Source organism: Antechinus flavipes, chromosome 1 (assembly GCF_016432865.1).
Source record: "Antechinus flavipes isolate AdamAnt ecotype Samford, QLD, Australia chromosome 1, AdamAnt_v2, whole genome shotgun sequence".
NCBI lineage: Eukaryota > Metazoa > Chordata > Mammalia > Dasyuromorphia > Dasyuridae > Antechinus > Antechinus flavipes.
In genome coordinates, this window is record NC_067398.1 from 184748517 (window position 1) to 184766742 (window position 18226).

The 18226-nt window shown below is 32.0% G+C and overlaps 1 protein-coding gene across 8 annotated transcripts in view; it reads right to left on the bottom strand.

The window, feature by feature from the left end:
* MCTP1 (multiple C2 and transmembrane domain containing 1) overlaps positions 1 to 18226 on the bottom strand; it is a 697990-nt gene that overhangs the window by 466743 nt on the left and 213021 nt on the right. Inside the window, exon 1 of one of the 8 annotated variants that reach the window (XM_051993804.1) lies at positions 8545 to 8988. The exons of the other annotated variants lie outside the window; for them this stretch is intronic. Coding sequence (XP_051849764.1) covers positions 8545 to 8601 — 57 coding nt within the window. The 5' untranslated portion in view covers positions 8602 to 8988. Of the gene's footprint in view, positions 1 to 8544; positions 8989 to 18226 lie in introns of those variants that run through there. 8 annotated transcript variants of the gene reach the window in all.

An 18226-nucleotide genomic window follows, 5' to 3' on the forward strand; every position in this document is an offset into this window, starting at 1 on the left:
CAGCATAAAGCTTATGAATAAATATAAAAAACAGATATTTTAAACATGACCTTTATAGACCACAAAACAATTAAAACACAGAGAACAGAAAAAAGAAATAGATCTGAATGAAGACTGAATATCCCAAATAATAAGCATAGCAAAGAAAAAAGTAGACACAATGAATAATTATATAAGAGGTAATGGTAACAATGAGACAATAGATCACATTTTTATTTGCAGCTGAAGCAGACCTGGGAGAAGGGAAAGTTAATCTCTGAAAATACATAATAAAATAAAGAGGAATAATAATTTCAACATTCAATATTTTAAAAATAATAATCAATAATGATATTATTGATGATGATGATAAATTTATATAGTACTTTAATGTTTGCAAAGTACTTTTTACATAATATCTCACTTTTTGTCCACAAAAATTCTGGAATTGTTGAAAGATTCTGTTATTAATTCTATTTTACAGATGATGAAAGTGAGCTATTTAGAAAAACATAATTTGCCCAGGATTACTCAGCTAGTAAATGGGAACTAGACTTGAACATAAATCTATTTTCCTACCTCTAGATCTAACATCTTATCAGCTTATTATCCATGAAATAAGCACTAAAGAAATAATCTTGGAAGGATTGGGAAGATGCTGAAGTAGGTTAGTGGAAGGAAGGAAGGAAGGAAGGAAGAAAAGAAAGAAGGAAGGAAGGAAGAGACAGAGAAAGATAAAGAAAGAGAGAAGGAAGGAAGGAAGGAAAGGATGTTGGGAGGGAAGGAAGAAAGAAAACAATTGAATCTGATCTAGATAAAAAACTAGATTTTATCTAGTTTTATGGGCAATTAATATCTATACTACAAAATTATTATCATTAAATAAGAAATAAAGCATTCTTTAAAAATCTTTTATGAAAAAAAATGGTTCTAATGGCTAACCCAAAAGGATAAAGTGGGGAAACTGATCCATTTCATTGATGAGGTAATTTTTTGAAATTATCAAAAGACTAGAGCAATATATACAAAAATATTATTCACAATAAGTTGGCTCTATACCAAAGATGCAGAATGGTAAAATATTATAAAAAATAAGCATAATTACTTATATTCAAAAGAAAAGCCAAACAATTACATCAATATGTACAGGCAAAACTTTTGACAATGCAGTATTTATTGATGCAAAAGACTCTAGAAAACAAAGGTATGGGATGGTTTTTTAATATGATCAAAACCATATAGCTAAAATAAAAAAGCTAGTATTATTTGCAGTCAGGAACCATTCACTGGAAGTACTCCCAGTAAATACAGAACTAAAGTAAGGAAGCTCTTTTCAGATTATTATTTTTAATAGGAAGAATAGGATTAAGATAAGAGAAAAAATTATAGGTATAAACATCAGCAAAGAGGAGAAAACATTCTTATTAAGAAATCACAAGATTATTACCTCAGAATCAGCAAATGAAACTAAGACAAATATTTGCTTCATAAAGGGAACATTATACAGTAACTTTATGGAAAATGACTGATATTTCACTTTAGTAATAACAAAAAGGAAGAAGAAATTATAGAAATCTATGTAACAAAAAAGGCAGATACATGTTAAAACAGCTCAAAATAGACAAAATATATTAGAATAAGTCTATCAAGACACAGTAAAGCCACAGAAATAGTCATGTTTAAAACAAAAAAGAAATATTACAGAAACAAAATAAAACAAATAATTGGAAAGATAAATATTCATTTATGTTTGGGTCACGCTAATACAATAAAAAAACAATGTTACTTAATTTATAGCTTTATTAGTGCTATACCTAAATCAAACTACAAGAAGAAGAGATATACTTTATAGAATCAATAAAAATAAACACCAAATTGATTTGGAGGGGAAACAAGATCTGCTGCCTTAAAGGAAATAACAGAGAGAAAAAGGAATAAAGGGCACAGGGGAATAGCACTTTCAAACTTCACATTATAGTATAAATCAGTTACTAAAACTATTAGTTACTAGTTAAAAACATAAAATGTAATCAATAGAATAAACTAAGTAAGTAAGACTTGGAAACAATTCAATTCAGTAGCCCAGTGTTTGAAAACTTGAAGAAGAAATTGTTCAGGGAAAGGACTCTATTTGACATGAATGACTTAGGAAAATAGAATAGAGTTTAGCAAGAAATTGAGTTAGGCCAGCTCATTTTACCATGTATCCATAATAATTCCCAAATGACAGTATGACATTAATTACAAAAGGTCACCATTTAAAAAAAATAGAGAATAGAATAAGACATTTTTTCACAATTATGGCTAGAGGAAGAATTCTTAACTTACATGGGACAGAAGTAATTATAAAAGGTAAAAGAAAATTTTGATTGTATAAAAATGAAGGGCTTTTTCTCCAAATAAAATCAATTCAGCTAGGATAAGAAGAGAAATTGTCATTTAGTAAAGAGGGAACATCTTTGCATCAAATTGTTCTGTTGAAGTTCTAATAAACAATAAACAATTAGTTAACATCTATAGTAAAAATTTTTATAGTGCTATAAGGTTTATGAAGCATTTTACATCATGTTATGTCATTTTTTCTTATCTGTTAACAGAAACATAAAAAACAAGCAACTGATCCTGAAAAAATAGTCAGGTTTAAAGAAGAGTTTTTAAAGGAATACTAAAATACTAAAAAAAAAATCTGAAAGATATAAATGCACATTGAAATAGTTTTAAGGTTTCACCTCACAGCTAGTGAGTTGGCAAACATGACAAAAGAGAGAAAATATTCATGTTGGAGGTCCTGTGAGAAGACATGCTAATAAATTCATTATTTGGATGGAGTTATGAGGTTGGTGGAGCTAAGACTTAGTCTAACAGTTATAGAAAACGATTTGGAATTATGTGAGGAAAAATAATCCACTCATATCCTTTAAATATCTCTAATTATGAAAATATTCATAACAATATTTTTGTAGCAGAAGATTAAAAACTAAATAGGCACTGGTTGAATGAAAAACAGCTGAATAAATTGTAGTTGTTGAATGTTATTGCCATATAAGAATTAATAATTTATGGAAATCAGAAAAACAGGATAAGATTTATATGAACTCATATAGAGCAAAATAAGACAAAAGAAGAAAACAAAAAAAATAAGGGTTTTTTGGGAAGCCTTCTAATCCTAAATTCAAATGCATATGTAATTTCTAGACCATTTACTCTTATTGACTAGTCATATAAAGCAATAATAAATTGAATTGGATAAAGAGAGAAATAAGAGAATAGGTTGGGAGCAGTTAGAAGTTAACTTGTCCTTTGTATTCTGAGTGAAGTTTACATGCTGTATAGCAGGGCAGGCTTAGATAATATTCCCATTTACTTAGCTGTGCACTGAAACTTGCAGTGTATAGTTGATAGTTCTGGCAATCATGTGTCAAGTCATTTGGTAAATGTGATTATTGTTTCTAATTGTGTTTTAGATGATGGTATAAACTACTTATAGAGTCATCACATCTTGTAAATATGTCAATTATCAGAATTTTTTGTAATCTATACAGTGAACTAACAAATTTCAGAGATAAAACTTTTGTTAAAATATATAAATGCTATTTTGATGAGAGAGAGAGCAGTTGATCAGGACAAAGTTTAAACCTCTTTCTGAAGCTGTAAGACTTGTGTTGGAATACTAACTGGTTGTATACTTGGATCATGTTACATGTTGTTTGAGGTTTCTATGATTTGGAGAGAACAAAAAAAAATATTTAACAGATTACTATTTTTGCTTAACAAATATACTAGGGATTAGCTCCAAGTCTAATCAGATATTGTACAACAACTCATTCTAACATCAGTTCTAAAAACTGTTTTATACAGTGTACAACTACCAGAAACTTGGAATTTGAATAAAAATGTATGAGGCTGAGCCCAAGCTAAGAGAAGCTAAGTTGTGATTCCCAACTCACACATAATCTAAATGACTTTTTGCTCTTAATTTATCAGAAACTGAAGTTTAACTTTTATCTTCCAGTCTTAAAGACTGATACTTATGCAAGAAGACTCTCCAAAAAAGGCTCAGGACATAAAGCTTTTCTAAAAAAGCATTTAACTATGAAAAGTATTCTTTGCCTATTTGAAAGGAACCATTCTTTTTTTTACCAAGATAACTTCTTGTGTCTGCCAAATACTGATGCTTTATTTGTAAATAGGAAAAGAAAGGTAGAGAAAGAAGGGAGGAAAGGAGGGCAGAAAGGTGAAGAAAGGAGGGAGGGAAAAGGAAAAAAAAGATAGGATGGGAAAGATAAAAAAAAAGAGAAAGAGGAAAACAGAGGGAGGAGAGGAAGAGAAAAAGGAAGAGATAGAGCTACTCTATTAAAACAAAAATAATGACCTCAAAGAAAATTGCTGATTAGAAGGAAGAAAAATGTAGTAAACCAACTACTACTTCATGATAACAAAGTGTTCATCCAATGCCAAATGTTAAACTTGTTTTAATGAAAAATTCTGTCAAAATGATGGATTAGAATGGTGTGGGATTCTTTCTATAAAAGAAAATGAATGAAGCTAAAATCAAAGTGAATATTTGTGAGTTCTCAAAATGATGAAAAACATTTTTTAAATTGAAGAAGATAGAAATTTTTATAAAAAGTAACCAAAAATTTTTGGGCAAACCAGAAGGCAGGAAATTATTAAGACAGTATTAATAATGTTTTTAAAACCTAAGGATAAAACATTTCACTTGAGATCCATTTCTTGGATTCATATTAAGACTTCTCCCCAGAAAACCTAAATCAGTGATAAATATGGGAAATAAGTCCATCAAGAAATCTTCACAAAAGAAAACTAGGACTAAAACAAGCTGTCCCAGATGAAAAAGAGTGTTTCACAGACAAAATACAATAGCAAATCATCAGTTGCTGCAACCAAGAGGAATTGAATGAGCAAAACTGTGTTAAGCAAAAAAGTATATTTTCAAAGATAAAATTATTGTTCCATGAAAGTTGTGGATAATAAATAAAATCCAAAGATATATTTCAAATCAGCATACAAAATAATATAAGGTACATCTATTTTATGGGTATATTGGGGAAAAGCACAGGATTTTTTTTACAATATGATATAAACAAAAAAACCCCTATAAAATAAAACCAAATCCTATGCAATTATAATGCCCAGTCCTAGATCTAAACTAAGTATGAGGAACTGTATCATTCTCTTTTCATTGGAAGGGAGGTGATGGATGAGGAAAGGTACATACATTATCAAGCATAGTTGCCCAATTTATCTGTTTTACTTAACTGCTTTTCTTTATTATTAAAGAAATGTTGATGGGAATGAATAATAGTATATCCAAAACAAATAAATCTGAAAATGGCTGTCATGCAAAATCAAATGGCATCAAAAAATTTAAATATAAAAAATTTGAAATGAGATTAAAATTAAATACGCAAAACAATACACAGAGAAGCAAAATACAGGAATAGCATTATTAAAGAGAAATAAATGAAAACACAATTTAATCTTTTGACACCTTGTCAACTCCTTTATTCTCCTCTTCAGGGAGTCAGGACATGGATATCATCTCTATCATTTGTTATTCTGCATCATATTTTATTACATAATCTCATTTTACTCTCCACAATCATCCTGTGAAGGATGAAGATCAAGTACTATCACTCTCATTTTAAAGAAGAAAATAAAGAGAAGTGATTTGTTCAAGATCTCAACATAGGAAGGGAAAAATCCAGAATTATAATCCAGGTCTGCTTTTTATAAATGTGTTCTTTCTATTTTCATTTATACACAGGGAACAAAAGACAAGGTTGAGAATCTGGCTGCTATAATTCTTCCCAAACATTACATAGGATAAGCCCCCACTGGCATCAAAGCTACTGTTTTGCAGGGATTGGCTAGAGGGCCAAGGAGCTAGAATCAAGTCAAAGCCTAGAGCAATATCTGATAGAGTACAGCAGTGTTGTAATGAATATTATAACTAGCATTTCTTTAGGAAAAGTGACAGTCAAGACATTTTCCAAGATGTTGGCTGTCTCAGGAAGTGCAAAATATTTGATTTTTTTCCCCTAAATTATAAGAAATGACATTTTTCTACAGTTTTCCTAAGAATATTTTCATTATAAAATTGCTCTTAGGTTCATACATTTCGAGTCACATGGTCATTAGAGGCAATGCATTCAGGAAATAATTTGCTGATTTACAGTTGAAAATGAGTCCAAAGAAATTATATGCCCAAAGCCACTAAGGAAGAGGATTATTTGGCTTCAAATCCGGTATTCTTTTTATACTGAAGAAATTAAGCATATATTGAATATAGAGAGAAAATTTCCTAAGAGCTTGCCAACCAAAAAATGCAGAGTTATAGAAATTATTTTTAAAATTAAGTTTGTCAATATTTGATTAGGAACAAGAAATAAAAGAATTGGTGAAATTCATAAATCTTCCTGCAAGTGTCCATAAAAGCTGTCAAAATATTTTTATTTACCACTAATCTTATTAGTAGCATCCATATCTGAAATTTTTAGTTAGTCAATCTCTTCAGTCTCAAACAATTAATTTTGATCTCTTTCCAACAGACAAAACAAAACACATTAGGGGAGCTACCACAAAAATTAACTTAATTATAAAATCTGAGACTCATCTCTTTTTTTCAGCTCCTACCCATCCTCCAATGGAAGTGCTAAGTCAATGAAGCAGCCAGAAAAACTGTAGCAAAAGAAAGGTGCAGAGGTTTCCTAGGTCATCTAGTCATATCCTGAGTAACTGAAGAATCATAGGGTTTCTAGTGTCCTAGAGGACAGGCTGGAAACAAACCAATGATATTTGCAGGAGTATGTTGAGGACAATTTAGATTCTCCACCACTGTCAGTCTATACTGACACAATAAAAACTGACTTCCCAGCAAATGCCTTAAGGAACTGAAAGGTCTCTGGCTAATTACCATATTAATTCCAGTGTTAAGTGCATTTTGTTGTTAGAATATAAAAAAGAAATATACTTTGAAAATTTGTAATTCACAAAAACTATATTATTAACCAAAATAAGCCATCTGACTAAACCCTAGAGTTGATTCAGCTGCCTAAACTAGCATTAAATTATTTTCCTAATCATATCATATAACTCCAATGTATGAGTTATAATCAAATCTTTAAGGGCATGTGTTACATGATTCAAGAAAAATTTCCCGCTTGTTTTTTTTTTTCCTATCAAGAGTATAAAGCTACTTAGAACTCAATATGTTAAAAGAATCATTTACCAGAAATTATATCTCTAGGGGTATGGATTTAGGGTTTGAATTTCTTTTATCCCCTAACACAAAGAAAAGGGAATCTAATTATGTCTCCTATTAGATCTGTAGGACCCCCTACTGCAAAAACATTGTTTCTATAATAAAATATATCTAATTTAATGTAATTCTTATGTTGTAATTAGAACCTAGTAATTGTGTAATGAGTATAATTTTGGATAAAAATGATACAGCCCCTAAGTATGACTGTGAGTCAATTAGGAACTGAAAAGAAAAAAAAAAGTGAAATAGTAATCAGCAGTAGACATTTATAAAAATCCTCAAGTATATAGATGCCTTAAGAATTCATTGTTATGCATCTATAGCCCCAAACCAGCCTAACAACCATTCCCAGGGGAATTCAAAGATTCAAAAAGCACACGCATTTTTATAATCACTCACAACCATACAGTAATATATACTTTAGTCACTATTCTGTAATAAAATTCTACTTTAATGCCATTTCTCTAATTTACAAGAATGGTATTGAGAATTAAAATAGAAATTTTTAACAACTTAGAGAACAAATAATGAAGATAGTTTATCCACAGTTTTCCCCACAGAATTTGTATACAAATATACTCAACAGAAAGTGAAGGAGTGGGCTGGTGAAAAAAGTCTTAAACACATTTTAAAACAAACAGATCAATCAATGGTTTATAAATAAACCAGCTTTTCCCTTGAATAAAAATGAAATAGAAGAGTGAGCTTTCACTATTATTCCACTGAAAACCTCCTACTACTTAATACTTCTTTCTCTTTCTATGACTAGCAGCAAGATATATTTGCAGAAATGGAGAGAAGCACAGACACAGGAGATAAGCATGCATATATTGTCCTTATTCAAGATCTTGGATTAGAAGTTAAAGCCAATTTATGATTTAAGTAGTTGATCCCATTTCCTTTTCAATGGTAACTTTTAAGGTATTTAAGTAGGTATGTATACGTGTGTGTATGTGGTTGGGTGACTATGGGTATGGGAATGTGGGGTGAAGGTGTTCATATAAACATGTATATTATATGATTCAAAAATATTTTATTTTTCTCAAGTTCTAACCTATCACAAAAATATTTTAAAAACATCATTCTGTTAAACTAAGAATCTTACAAAATACTAAAACTCTAACCTAAAAAATGATTTCTATTTTAGAACTGAAAATAAGAATATTTTATTATTTCTGTAAGAAAAAGAAAAACAAGCATTTTTGACACATAAAGTAAAGTAAACAATGCATTCAAGACTGTCAGAATATAACGACTTAAAGGAAAAATAGGGTTCTTACCTTACTGTAATGAAATGGTAAACTGCTTGTACTTTTCAACTTACAGCTATCTAGCATAGTGGAAGAGAAATGAGCAAAACATATTTTGCTGCAATGAGATAGGAGCACTTCCAAACTTAGCCTTCCTCTCTGTCTACTCAAAAGTGCGATTGTTCCTTTCCAACTGATCAAGCAACAGCCCCTTCACAGATATCACTTGCTGCTCTGAACTGCAGCTCCTCAGAATGAAAGTAAGAGGAAAGCGTGATGTTTGAATCCCATGGCTTCACGGATTCACAGGATATGACTCAACTCTTCAAACCAGCGAAGGGCAGAATTTTCTCTTTCTAAACTGCTAATATAGATTACATACTAGACAAATTTTTTTTTGTGGTGGTTATAAACCATATCATGACAATTTTACCTATCAAGACAAATGCTTTTTTTAAAAAAGAAGTCTCTTCCCGACAGCTTACAGCACAAATGTGCAAATGAGACACTTTCTCTCTCTCTCTCTCTCTCTCTGTCTCTCTCTCTCTCTCTCTCTCTCTCTCTCTCTCTTTCTCACACACACACACACACACACACACACACACACACACACCCCTTCATACAGGTCTGTCTGCCTGCTCACTGGGGACTATGTATTTAATGTTTCTACACCATACAATGTCAATTCACCAAAATGATTAAGAGAAACCTAAAAAAGAAGCAAATTGAAGACACCAAACTTTCATGTTAATGAATAAGATTATAAAAGAATAATATTTAAAAGAATATAAAGTAGCAGAGATCCTTCACTGACTGCAAAATGATAATAGATCTTGGTTGTTTCTTATTTTTCCCTACAGCAATCCTGTCCCACCTTGTCATACTCTCATGATGGAGACTGGCTGGCTGGTTGTGCCCACCTCTCCACTTAGAACTCTCTCTACTTTGTGAACATTTCGAAAGGAGCCTGAATAATGACATGACAAGGGGTAGATGTGACATTCTCAATGCTTTTTTCTCCCTTTAACGCCGAAACTATTTTAAGCTTAAGCTTGATCACATATTGAATGCAGTATTGTTACATTAAGACACAAGGAGATAAATGTTCGTGTAGTTAGGTAGCTGGAGAGGAATGCATATTAATACAGTGCAGCAGTATCAGGGTTCAACAAACTCAAGGTAATAATGTTAAACATAAGATACAAATTTTGCAATGCTTAAGGAATATTTGTGTCCAGATTAGTACAAAATGGAAGATATACATTCTAAATAAGGCTATTTTACCTAGAAGGCATTAATCACTCTAAAAATACTTTATAAGACCTTGTTCATGTAGGGGAAAACATTTTCCTAGGGAATGTCACACTCAGTAGTGTTCTTTATGTCTAAAATAAACTGTAAACATTAAAATATGTTACAATGTTATGTGAAATTATTATGCTTTTTATTTCAATTCTGGTTGAAATTAAGTTTGTGATGATTAATGTAGAAATAAGTTTTACATGATTGCACATGTATTCCTGTGTCATATTGTTTACTGTCTTTGGGAGAAGAAAGAGAAAATGTGGAGTTCAATCTTATTTTAAAAAACAATGTTACAATTATTTTACATGCAATTACAAAATATACTATTATAAAGTTTATGAAACATGAGAAAAGGGCAATGGGTAAAAACACACAGATCTATACCATCACTTATGAAAAGCAATGTGGTTTTTGTGAAGTAGTTCTATGGAACTAGGATCAACCAATTAACAAACATAAATTAAGTGCCTCCTGGGTGGTAGGCACTGGAGATACAATGACTTAAGGAAATAGTCACAGAAGTTAGCCCTAACAGAGCTTACATACTAAAAGGACAGCCAGAATACATATATAAAAACTGTCAGGAAGAGGTGGTGTGTGTAACACCAGTGAGAGCATCAGAGAAGGGGACATAGGGAGTATCAGAAAAGGATTTGTCTAGGAGATGATAATAAGCTGGACTTTGAGGGGAACTTTCTTAATTGAAGGGGGAGACTAGAGTATTTGAGGGAAAAAGAAAAGATGTTGTTTAACTTGTGGTCTGTACCTGTAATAACATACACAGCCCTATTGGAACGTATTTATACCAAAATAAAACTTTATTCTTCTCTATTGCTCATATGTATTTTTAAAAATTAAGTGTTGACAAAGTCTTATCAAATGAATTATGTTAAATGAAGCCTTTGAAAATCACCGACAAGTCTGCTCTAATGGCACAGGTCTGAAATCCCTACTCCTGAGGAAAGAGCGAGATTAGTTGATTGATTAACCTTCAGTATGGTTAAATTTGGCTACTCTGATCAATATAATGATCCAATATGGACTGCAGTAGAGTTATAGCTAATTGGTGTACTTGTTAAAATGAGCAACAATACTGACACCTCCTTGAAAACAAGAGGTACCAAAATACTTAATGGCCAGTGATTGGCTGCTATGATTCCAGCCTGGGCAACAAACAGAGGTGCAATCACTAAAGAAAAAATGTATGGTCTTAGGCAAGGCCAATACTTGAATATCAAAATTGGAGGTAAAAAAAAAAACTTAAGAAATGTCTTCCAATTAGAAGATTTTATGAATTTCCTGTATTCTAAGTAACAGGTTTTTTTTTTGTTTTGTTTTGTTTTGTTTTGTTTTGGTTTGGTTTTTTTTTAAGATTTAGCATAAAAAGACATCTAAATGTACAATTCAATTGAACAAGGACTAAGGAAATAAATGAAATAAGTACTGCCTTAGAGAATGCATTTTCTTCTAGGGCACACAACTTAAGTGAGTATAAATGTAAGTACAGGATGATTAGGAAAGGTGAAGGGATTAGTAGAAAGAAATCAAGACATATTGGAAATTCCAGCTATACCAAAAAGACAGGAAAAAGAAACTGAAGAAATAAAAAGAGGCAATAAAGATACAAAACTATCATTCTTTGCACATAATATGATGGTAAACAGAACCTTAGAGAATTAACTAAAAGACTGGGTGAAACAATAACTTTAGCTAAGTTGCAGATTGCTAAACCCACATAAATCATCAGGATTTCTATATATTACCAACAAACTCCAGCAGGAAAAGATAGAAAGAGAAATTCCATTTAAAATAGCTACAGACATTCTAAAATACAATGCAATCTACATGCCAAGACAGAACCAGAAACCCTATGAACACAATTACTGAACACTTTTCACACAAATAAAAATAGATATAAACAACTGAAGAAATATCAAATGTTATGAGTAGACCAAGAAAAAATGACAATTCTACCTAAATTAATTTACTTTTTCAGTGCCATACCCGCATGGGATTCAGCACAAGGGCAGGGAGTTTTGGGGACTCCCTTCTGGCGTTGCAAGAAATTCCCTGTAAAAGAATTTACAGACCTGAAAACCTAGATTGATAAAAGAAGTTTATTATGAGGATTGGAAGTAAGATTAAAGTCTAATTAAGGAAATAAGTGAGGGTAAAGAGAAAATGGTACTAGAAAAGAGTATTCCAGTGGGCAGAGGCTCCTTGGGGTTCCAAGCATGGTATAGCTAGAATTTGCTTAGTGGGTTTTGGGAAACCCAAGCAGATCATCAGAATGGGGGCTGGGATGGCCCAAGTTAGCTCAGATCTGATGGGGGCTGGGACAAGCCTAGATATCTTATTGGAATTCAAAGGGATGCTTTTGACCAGGATTTGTGAATCAAAAATTCTGGCTTTCTGAACTGATAATGCATCAGCCAGGAGGGTTTGGGAATCAGAAAGGAATCACAAATCAATCTGAAAGGAATCACAAATGCAGTTTCTTAAAGGGACCACAACCTGCTTCATTCCCCCCTCAAGCAGTTAAAAATTAAATTCATTTAAGAGGAAAAAAAAAATACTTGGGGCAGCGTCTTATTGAGGCAGAATTGAAGGAGATTTTCTCCTTCAAGGATTTTCAGAGTTCCGGGGTCCCCTCTTCAAAATTGCAAAAGAATTATTTTAATAGCTAGGGAAAAAACAACAAACTAATTTGGAAGAACAAAAGGTCATAACTATTAAAGGAATTAATGAGGAGAAAAAATTGAAGAAAGGTAGTCTACCACTACCAGATTTCTAACTATATTACAAAATAAAAATTATCAAACAATCTGATACTAGCAAAAAATAATAGTGTGCCTAACATATTAATTTCACAATACACAGAAGTAAATGGCCATAGTAATTTAAGATTTGATAAACACAAAGATCTGAGATTGGGGAGTCAGAAACCACTATTTAACAACTTTCTGGGGAGACTAGAAAACAGTTTGGCATAGACCAACATTTCCTACTGTACACCAAGATAAATGACAAAATAGCTACATAGGGAAGCATGAAAAAATTTGCTGCTTAGATCTATGAATAAGAGATGAATTTGTGACTAAATAATAAAGAGAAATAATTTAAGAGAAATAAAGAAGGTAATTTTGATTACATGAAATTAAAATAAGAAAAGCAAAAAAAAAAAAAAAACGGGGGTAGAGGGAGCAAGGGGAGATTGGTGGATTTGCAGCAAGGTTTTTTTGAAAAAGGCCTTATTTCTCACGTGTGTGTATGTGTGTGTGTGTGTGTTTGTGTGTGTGTGTGTGTGTGTGTGTATATATATATATATATATATATACTATATTTATAAGAATTTATAAGAATAGCCAGTTTTTTAAGAATAAAAGGCATTCCACAACTGATAAATTATCAAAGAATATGAACATGCAGTTTTCAGAAGAAGAAATCCAAGCTATCAAGAGTCATAAGGAAAAAAAATGCTCTGATACACAACTGATAAGACAAATGTAAATTAAAATAATTCTTAAGCCACTTCACACCTCTCAGGTTGACTAACATAGAAAAAAGAAAACAAATGCTGGAAAGGATGTGAAAATAGATACACTAAATCTCTGTTGGTAGAGTTATGAACTAGTCTAAATGTATGGGAGAAAAATTTGGAACAATATCCAAAAGGCAGCAATATCATTACTAAGTCTATATCCCAAAGAGATCCAATAAAAGAGGAAAATACCTATATTTACAAAAAATGTTTATGGCAGTTTTTTTGAAAATGAGGGAATGCCTATTAATAAGAGACTATTAATTAATAATTTTATTAATATTATTATATTATATATAATTAATATTATAATATTAATAATTAATTAAGGGAATGGCTAAATAAGTTGCAGTATATGATTGTGATAGAATACTATTGTGTTATGAGAAATGAGCAGGGTGGTTTCAGAAAAAAACCTGGGAAGGGGCAGCTAGGTGGCACAGTGGATAGAGCACCAGCCCTGAAGTCAGGAGGACCTGAGTTCAAATCTGCCCTCAGATACTTAACACTTCCTGGCTGTGTGACCCTGGGCAAGTCACTTAACCCCAATTGCCTTGGGGGAAAAAAGAAAAAAAAAAGGGAAAAACTGGTAATACTAACATTAATTCATGTCAAATGAATGGAACCTGGAGAACATTATACATAATATCATAATATTGTGATGATACAACAATGGAAAAAGTTGGCTCTCTGATCAATATAATGATTTAAGACAATTCCAAAGAACAGGTGATAAACATTGTCCATCTTGGGAGAGAGAAGTGCTGAACTCTGCAAGCAGACTGAAGCACTGACTTTTTTCCACTTCTTTTTGTTTCTAGCTTTCCCCCCCAGGATGACTAATATGGAGATGTTTTGCACATGACTTCACATATATAATTGATATAATATTGTTTTTTTTCTCAATGGGTAAGGGGAAGCGGCAGAAGGGAGAGAAATTAAAACTCAATTTTCTATAAAAAGAAATGTTAAAATAAATGAAGGAAGGAAGGAAGGAAGCAAGGAAGGAAGGAAGAAAGGAAGGAGGGAGAGAAGGAGGAAAGAAGGAAGGGAGGGAAGAAGGAAAGGAGGGGGGAGGGAAGGAAGGAAAAATTCCATGTTACAATCTTTAAAGTGAGGCATCTACTACTCAATTTAGTTGTTTTATATGTCTATATTTTCACATATCAAAATCACTTAAGTAAAGTGACCTTGTAGTCTTGTTCCTTCCTTTCTTGACAGTCTGACCTATGAAGCAAAAGGAATATAGCAGTTATTTATTATCACAGTTGTAAAAAATGAATACTATAGAATCTCTAAGTGCCTCTTTACAATTGTCACTATAATCTTAAAACTGCATGCATTTATTTACTTTTTAGTTTTTTCATATGTTCCATGATTCATTAGACATATTAGATCTATTCAGTCATCAATTAGCCAAACTGCAATAAACAGAAGCCTGTCATACAAGCTAAAATATTATTACAGTGTAAGTGAATTAGCCTGCTACCCAACTCTCTAGGAATTGTGAGTTTCCCTAAACTCTGAAGTCCCATCTTCTGAACTAACTCCAACAAATATTTTTCTAATTAGCTGAAAAATAAAAGCTAAAACAATTATTCCAGTGTTATTTCTATTGAATGACGCTAAGTCATTTAACCACTCTAGACCTGGTTTTCTCATCTGTAAAACAAGAGAGATTGAATATACTATTGGGGAGACAATGAGCAAGTCATATAACTGCTTCAGGCCTTAGTTTTCTATCTGTTAAATGAGAGGATTGGACAAGATAACCTCTAAAGTTCCTTTTATCTTGGAAAAAAAAATGATGAGCCATTCTGACTCAAAATAGTTTAATCTTAAGTGCTTCTTAAAACTTACAGCAAAAAGATCCTTTATGAGAAAATCAGGCAAGAAATATGGGGGTTTTGACTTTTAGGCTGATAATAACATTTTTTATTTATAGAAAACTTAAATCCTGCTGCCCTCTGAAGCTTTCCTCCTCTCTCATTTTCCTTTTACAACAAAATTTCCAGAAACATAGTCTAAACTCACAGATTCTACTTTCTCACTTTCTCAAATCTGCAGTCATCTCCTGGAAATCTAGTGACTTCCTTATTGCCAAATTCAGGAAACTACTCTGATTCTTTTTCCAAGGTGACACAGTGGATAGTCCATTGGATATAGAGGGGGTAAGACCTACTTTGAAGATACTTCTTAGCTCTGTGACCCTAGGGAATTTACTTAAATGGTCTCAAACTTAGTTCCTCAACTGTAATATGGAGAAAATAATAGCACCTACCACACAGGAGTACATCTGAAGGCAAATAAGATGATATTTGACTTATAATTTTAATCAAATTAAACATAAAAAGACCAAGAAGAAGTCTAAAACATAACTTTTGGGGTTTGTTTTTCTTTTAATTAAAGTCTATTAATTCAAAGGACTTGAGAGTTGAAATGGAATTTTGGCCTAAATTATAATAACACCTGTTGTGAGGTTCAAATGAGATTTCATAGATGCTAGCAAATAATCTTACTATTTTAAATAAGACAAAATCGAACTTCTTCCTGTAAAGTATATGAAATAACTTCACTCAGAAAGAAGGGGAGTCTCTGGACTAGAATTAGTGAAGTATTATCGTTAGTCATAAATAATTTGCTGAATTTTCACCACACCTATGACACTTAATAGAAGCTATGGTACTACCTACACCAGACATTTTCACTGTTCTCACAGAGTTTAAAGTTACTTTAAAAAGTTTCCAAGATAAACTACATGTAGTTCTTTTCTGAAGTGTTATATGAAGTTCTTGTGAATAGATTGTTATAGTCATCCTAAACATTCATATAAAAAATGGAAAGTCCAATTTCAAATAAAATTGAAGATCAAGAAGAAATCTAAAACATAACTTTTGGATTTTGTTTTTCTTTTGAATTAAAGTCTCCTTATTCAAAAGATTTTGGAGTTGAGATGGAATTCTGATATAATCAAGTCTTATTAATTCACCTTTTGACAATATTAGATGTAAAAAGAAATGAGAAAAAAGGCTTTCATGCTGTTTCCAACACTTGTTAAAGAACACAAAGCACCTAAGAATATACCTCTCATCTTTAGTTCCTATTCTTCATTTTTCATCTCCCATTTGTAGATGCCTGTTTCTTTTCCTCTTCCCCTATTTCTCCAAAGCCAAAAGTAATTATGATTTTTTGTAAGCATGAAAACATTTCAGTCAACCTTTCCCTGACTCTGCTCTAATTTGGAAGATCAGAATTCCTTACAGCGAAACGAAATGAGCCATCAAGGGAGGAAAAGACTAAAGCATATCACATCAGGCCAACAATTTGTTTGTTTTTTCTACCTGCAGTTTCAGAATGATTCATCAAATTTTAGAATGAGTATCATACAACTGAGAAAGAATAATTGTCCACAAAAGCATGATTTATTGCCATATCTAGCATTAGTGCCCATTAGTGGGCAGTGAAGTGATGCCTACAGTTAGAAAGACTCAAATTTTTAAGTTCAAATCTCACTTTAGACATATATTAGCTGTGTGACCCTGAAGAAGTCACTTAACTCTGCTTGCTTCAGTTATTCATCTATAAAATGAAACAGAGAAAGAAATGGCAAACCGCTGTAGTTTCTTCATGAAAAATCACAAATGGGGTCATAAGAAGTTGGACATGATTGAAACAACTATACAATAACCAGCATGATAACTCTGCATTAAAAGCTGTCTCAGTATTAATATGAGCAGCTACTATTTGCATTGCAAAGAGACTACATTTTGAAAATGGGAAGAGGGGAAGTGACAGAAAAAGAAACAGCCTTGTTAAAAATGATATGCTTTTAGAAGGTCAAGGCACTGATAATTTTTAGCCTATCTTTAGTAGATAGTGTTATTTATACAGTTTTTACTTCTTTTTAGAAGGTTCTACAGAAAGGAGGTGAAAATGACAACCAGGCTGGATTTCTGAATTATCTGTCTTGATATTTAATGATAAGGATAAAATCAATGAAAAGACTAACTTGTCCCATGAGTGTTAAAATATATGTGCCTATATAAGATTTTCTTTCATCTAAGTAACAGTTTCATTTTCCAAATTCCTCTTTTGGTATTAACTTTTGGACTTCTCCATGACAGCTTAAAATATAAGAATCACAGATTGCTAACCAGGGATGGAACACATCTAACAAAGGCTAATAAGATGGTATTTGATTTACAAATTTAATTAAACTTTAAACATAAAAAACCCAAGAAGTCTAAACTATCACTTTTGTGGTTTATTTTTCTTTTGAATTAAAGTCTACTAATTCAAAGGACTTTAGAGTTGAAATGGAATTTTAGCATAATCAAGTCTTATTAATTAACTTTCTGATAATGTTAGATGTGGACAGAAATGAGAAAGAATGGTTTTCATAATATTTCCACAACTTCTTAAGGGATATGGAGCACCTAAGAACATACCTCTAACCTTTGCTTCCTATTCTTGTTTCCTCTCCCATTTTCCTGACACACGACTGACCAGGGATGGAGTACAGCCAACAAAAGTTAATCAGAACTGATGCTAAATGAAATGAGCAGAACCAGGAGATCATTATACACTTCGACAACAATATTGTATGAGGATGTATTCTGATGCAAGTGGATTTCTTTGACAAAGAGACCTAACTGAGTTTCAATTGATAAATGATGGACAGAAGCAGCTACACCCAAAGAAAGAACACTGGGAAATGAATGTGAACTAGTTGCATTTTTGTTTTTCTTCCCGGGTAATTTTTACCTTCTGAATCTAATTCTCCCTGTGCAAGAAGAGAACTGTTCAGTTCTGCAAACATATATTGTATCTAGGATATACTGCAACATATCTAACATATATAGAACT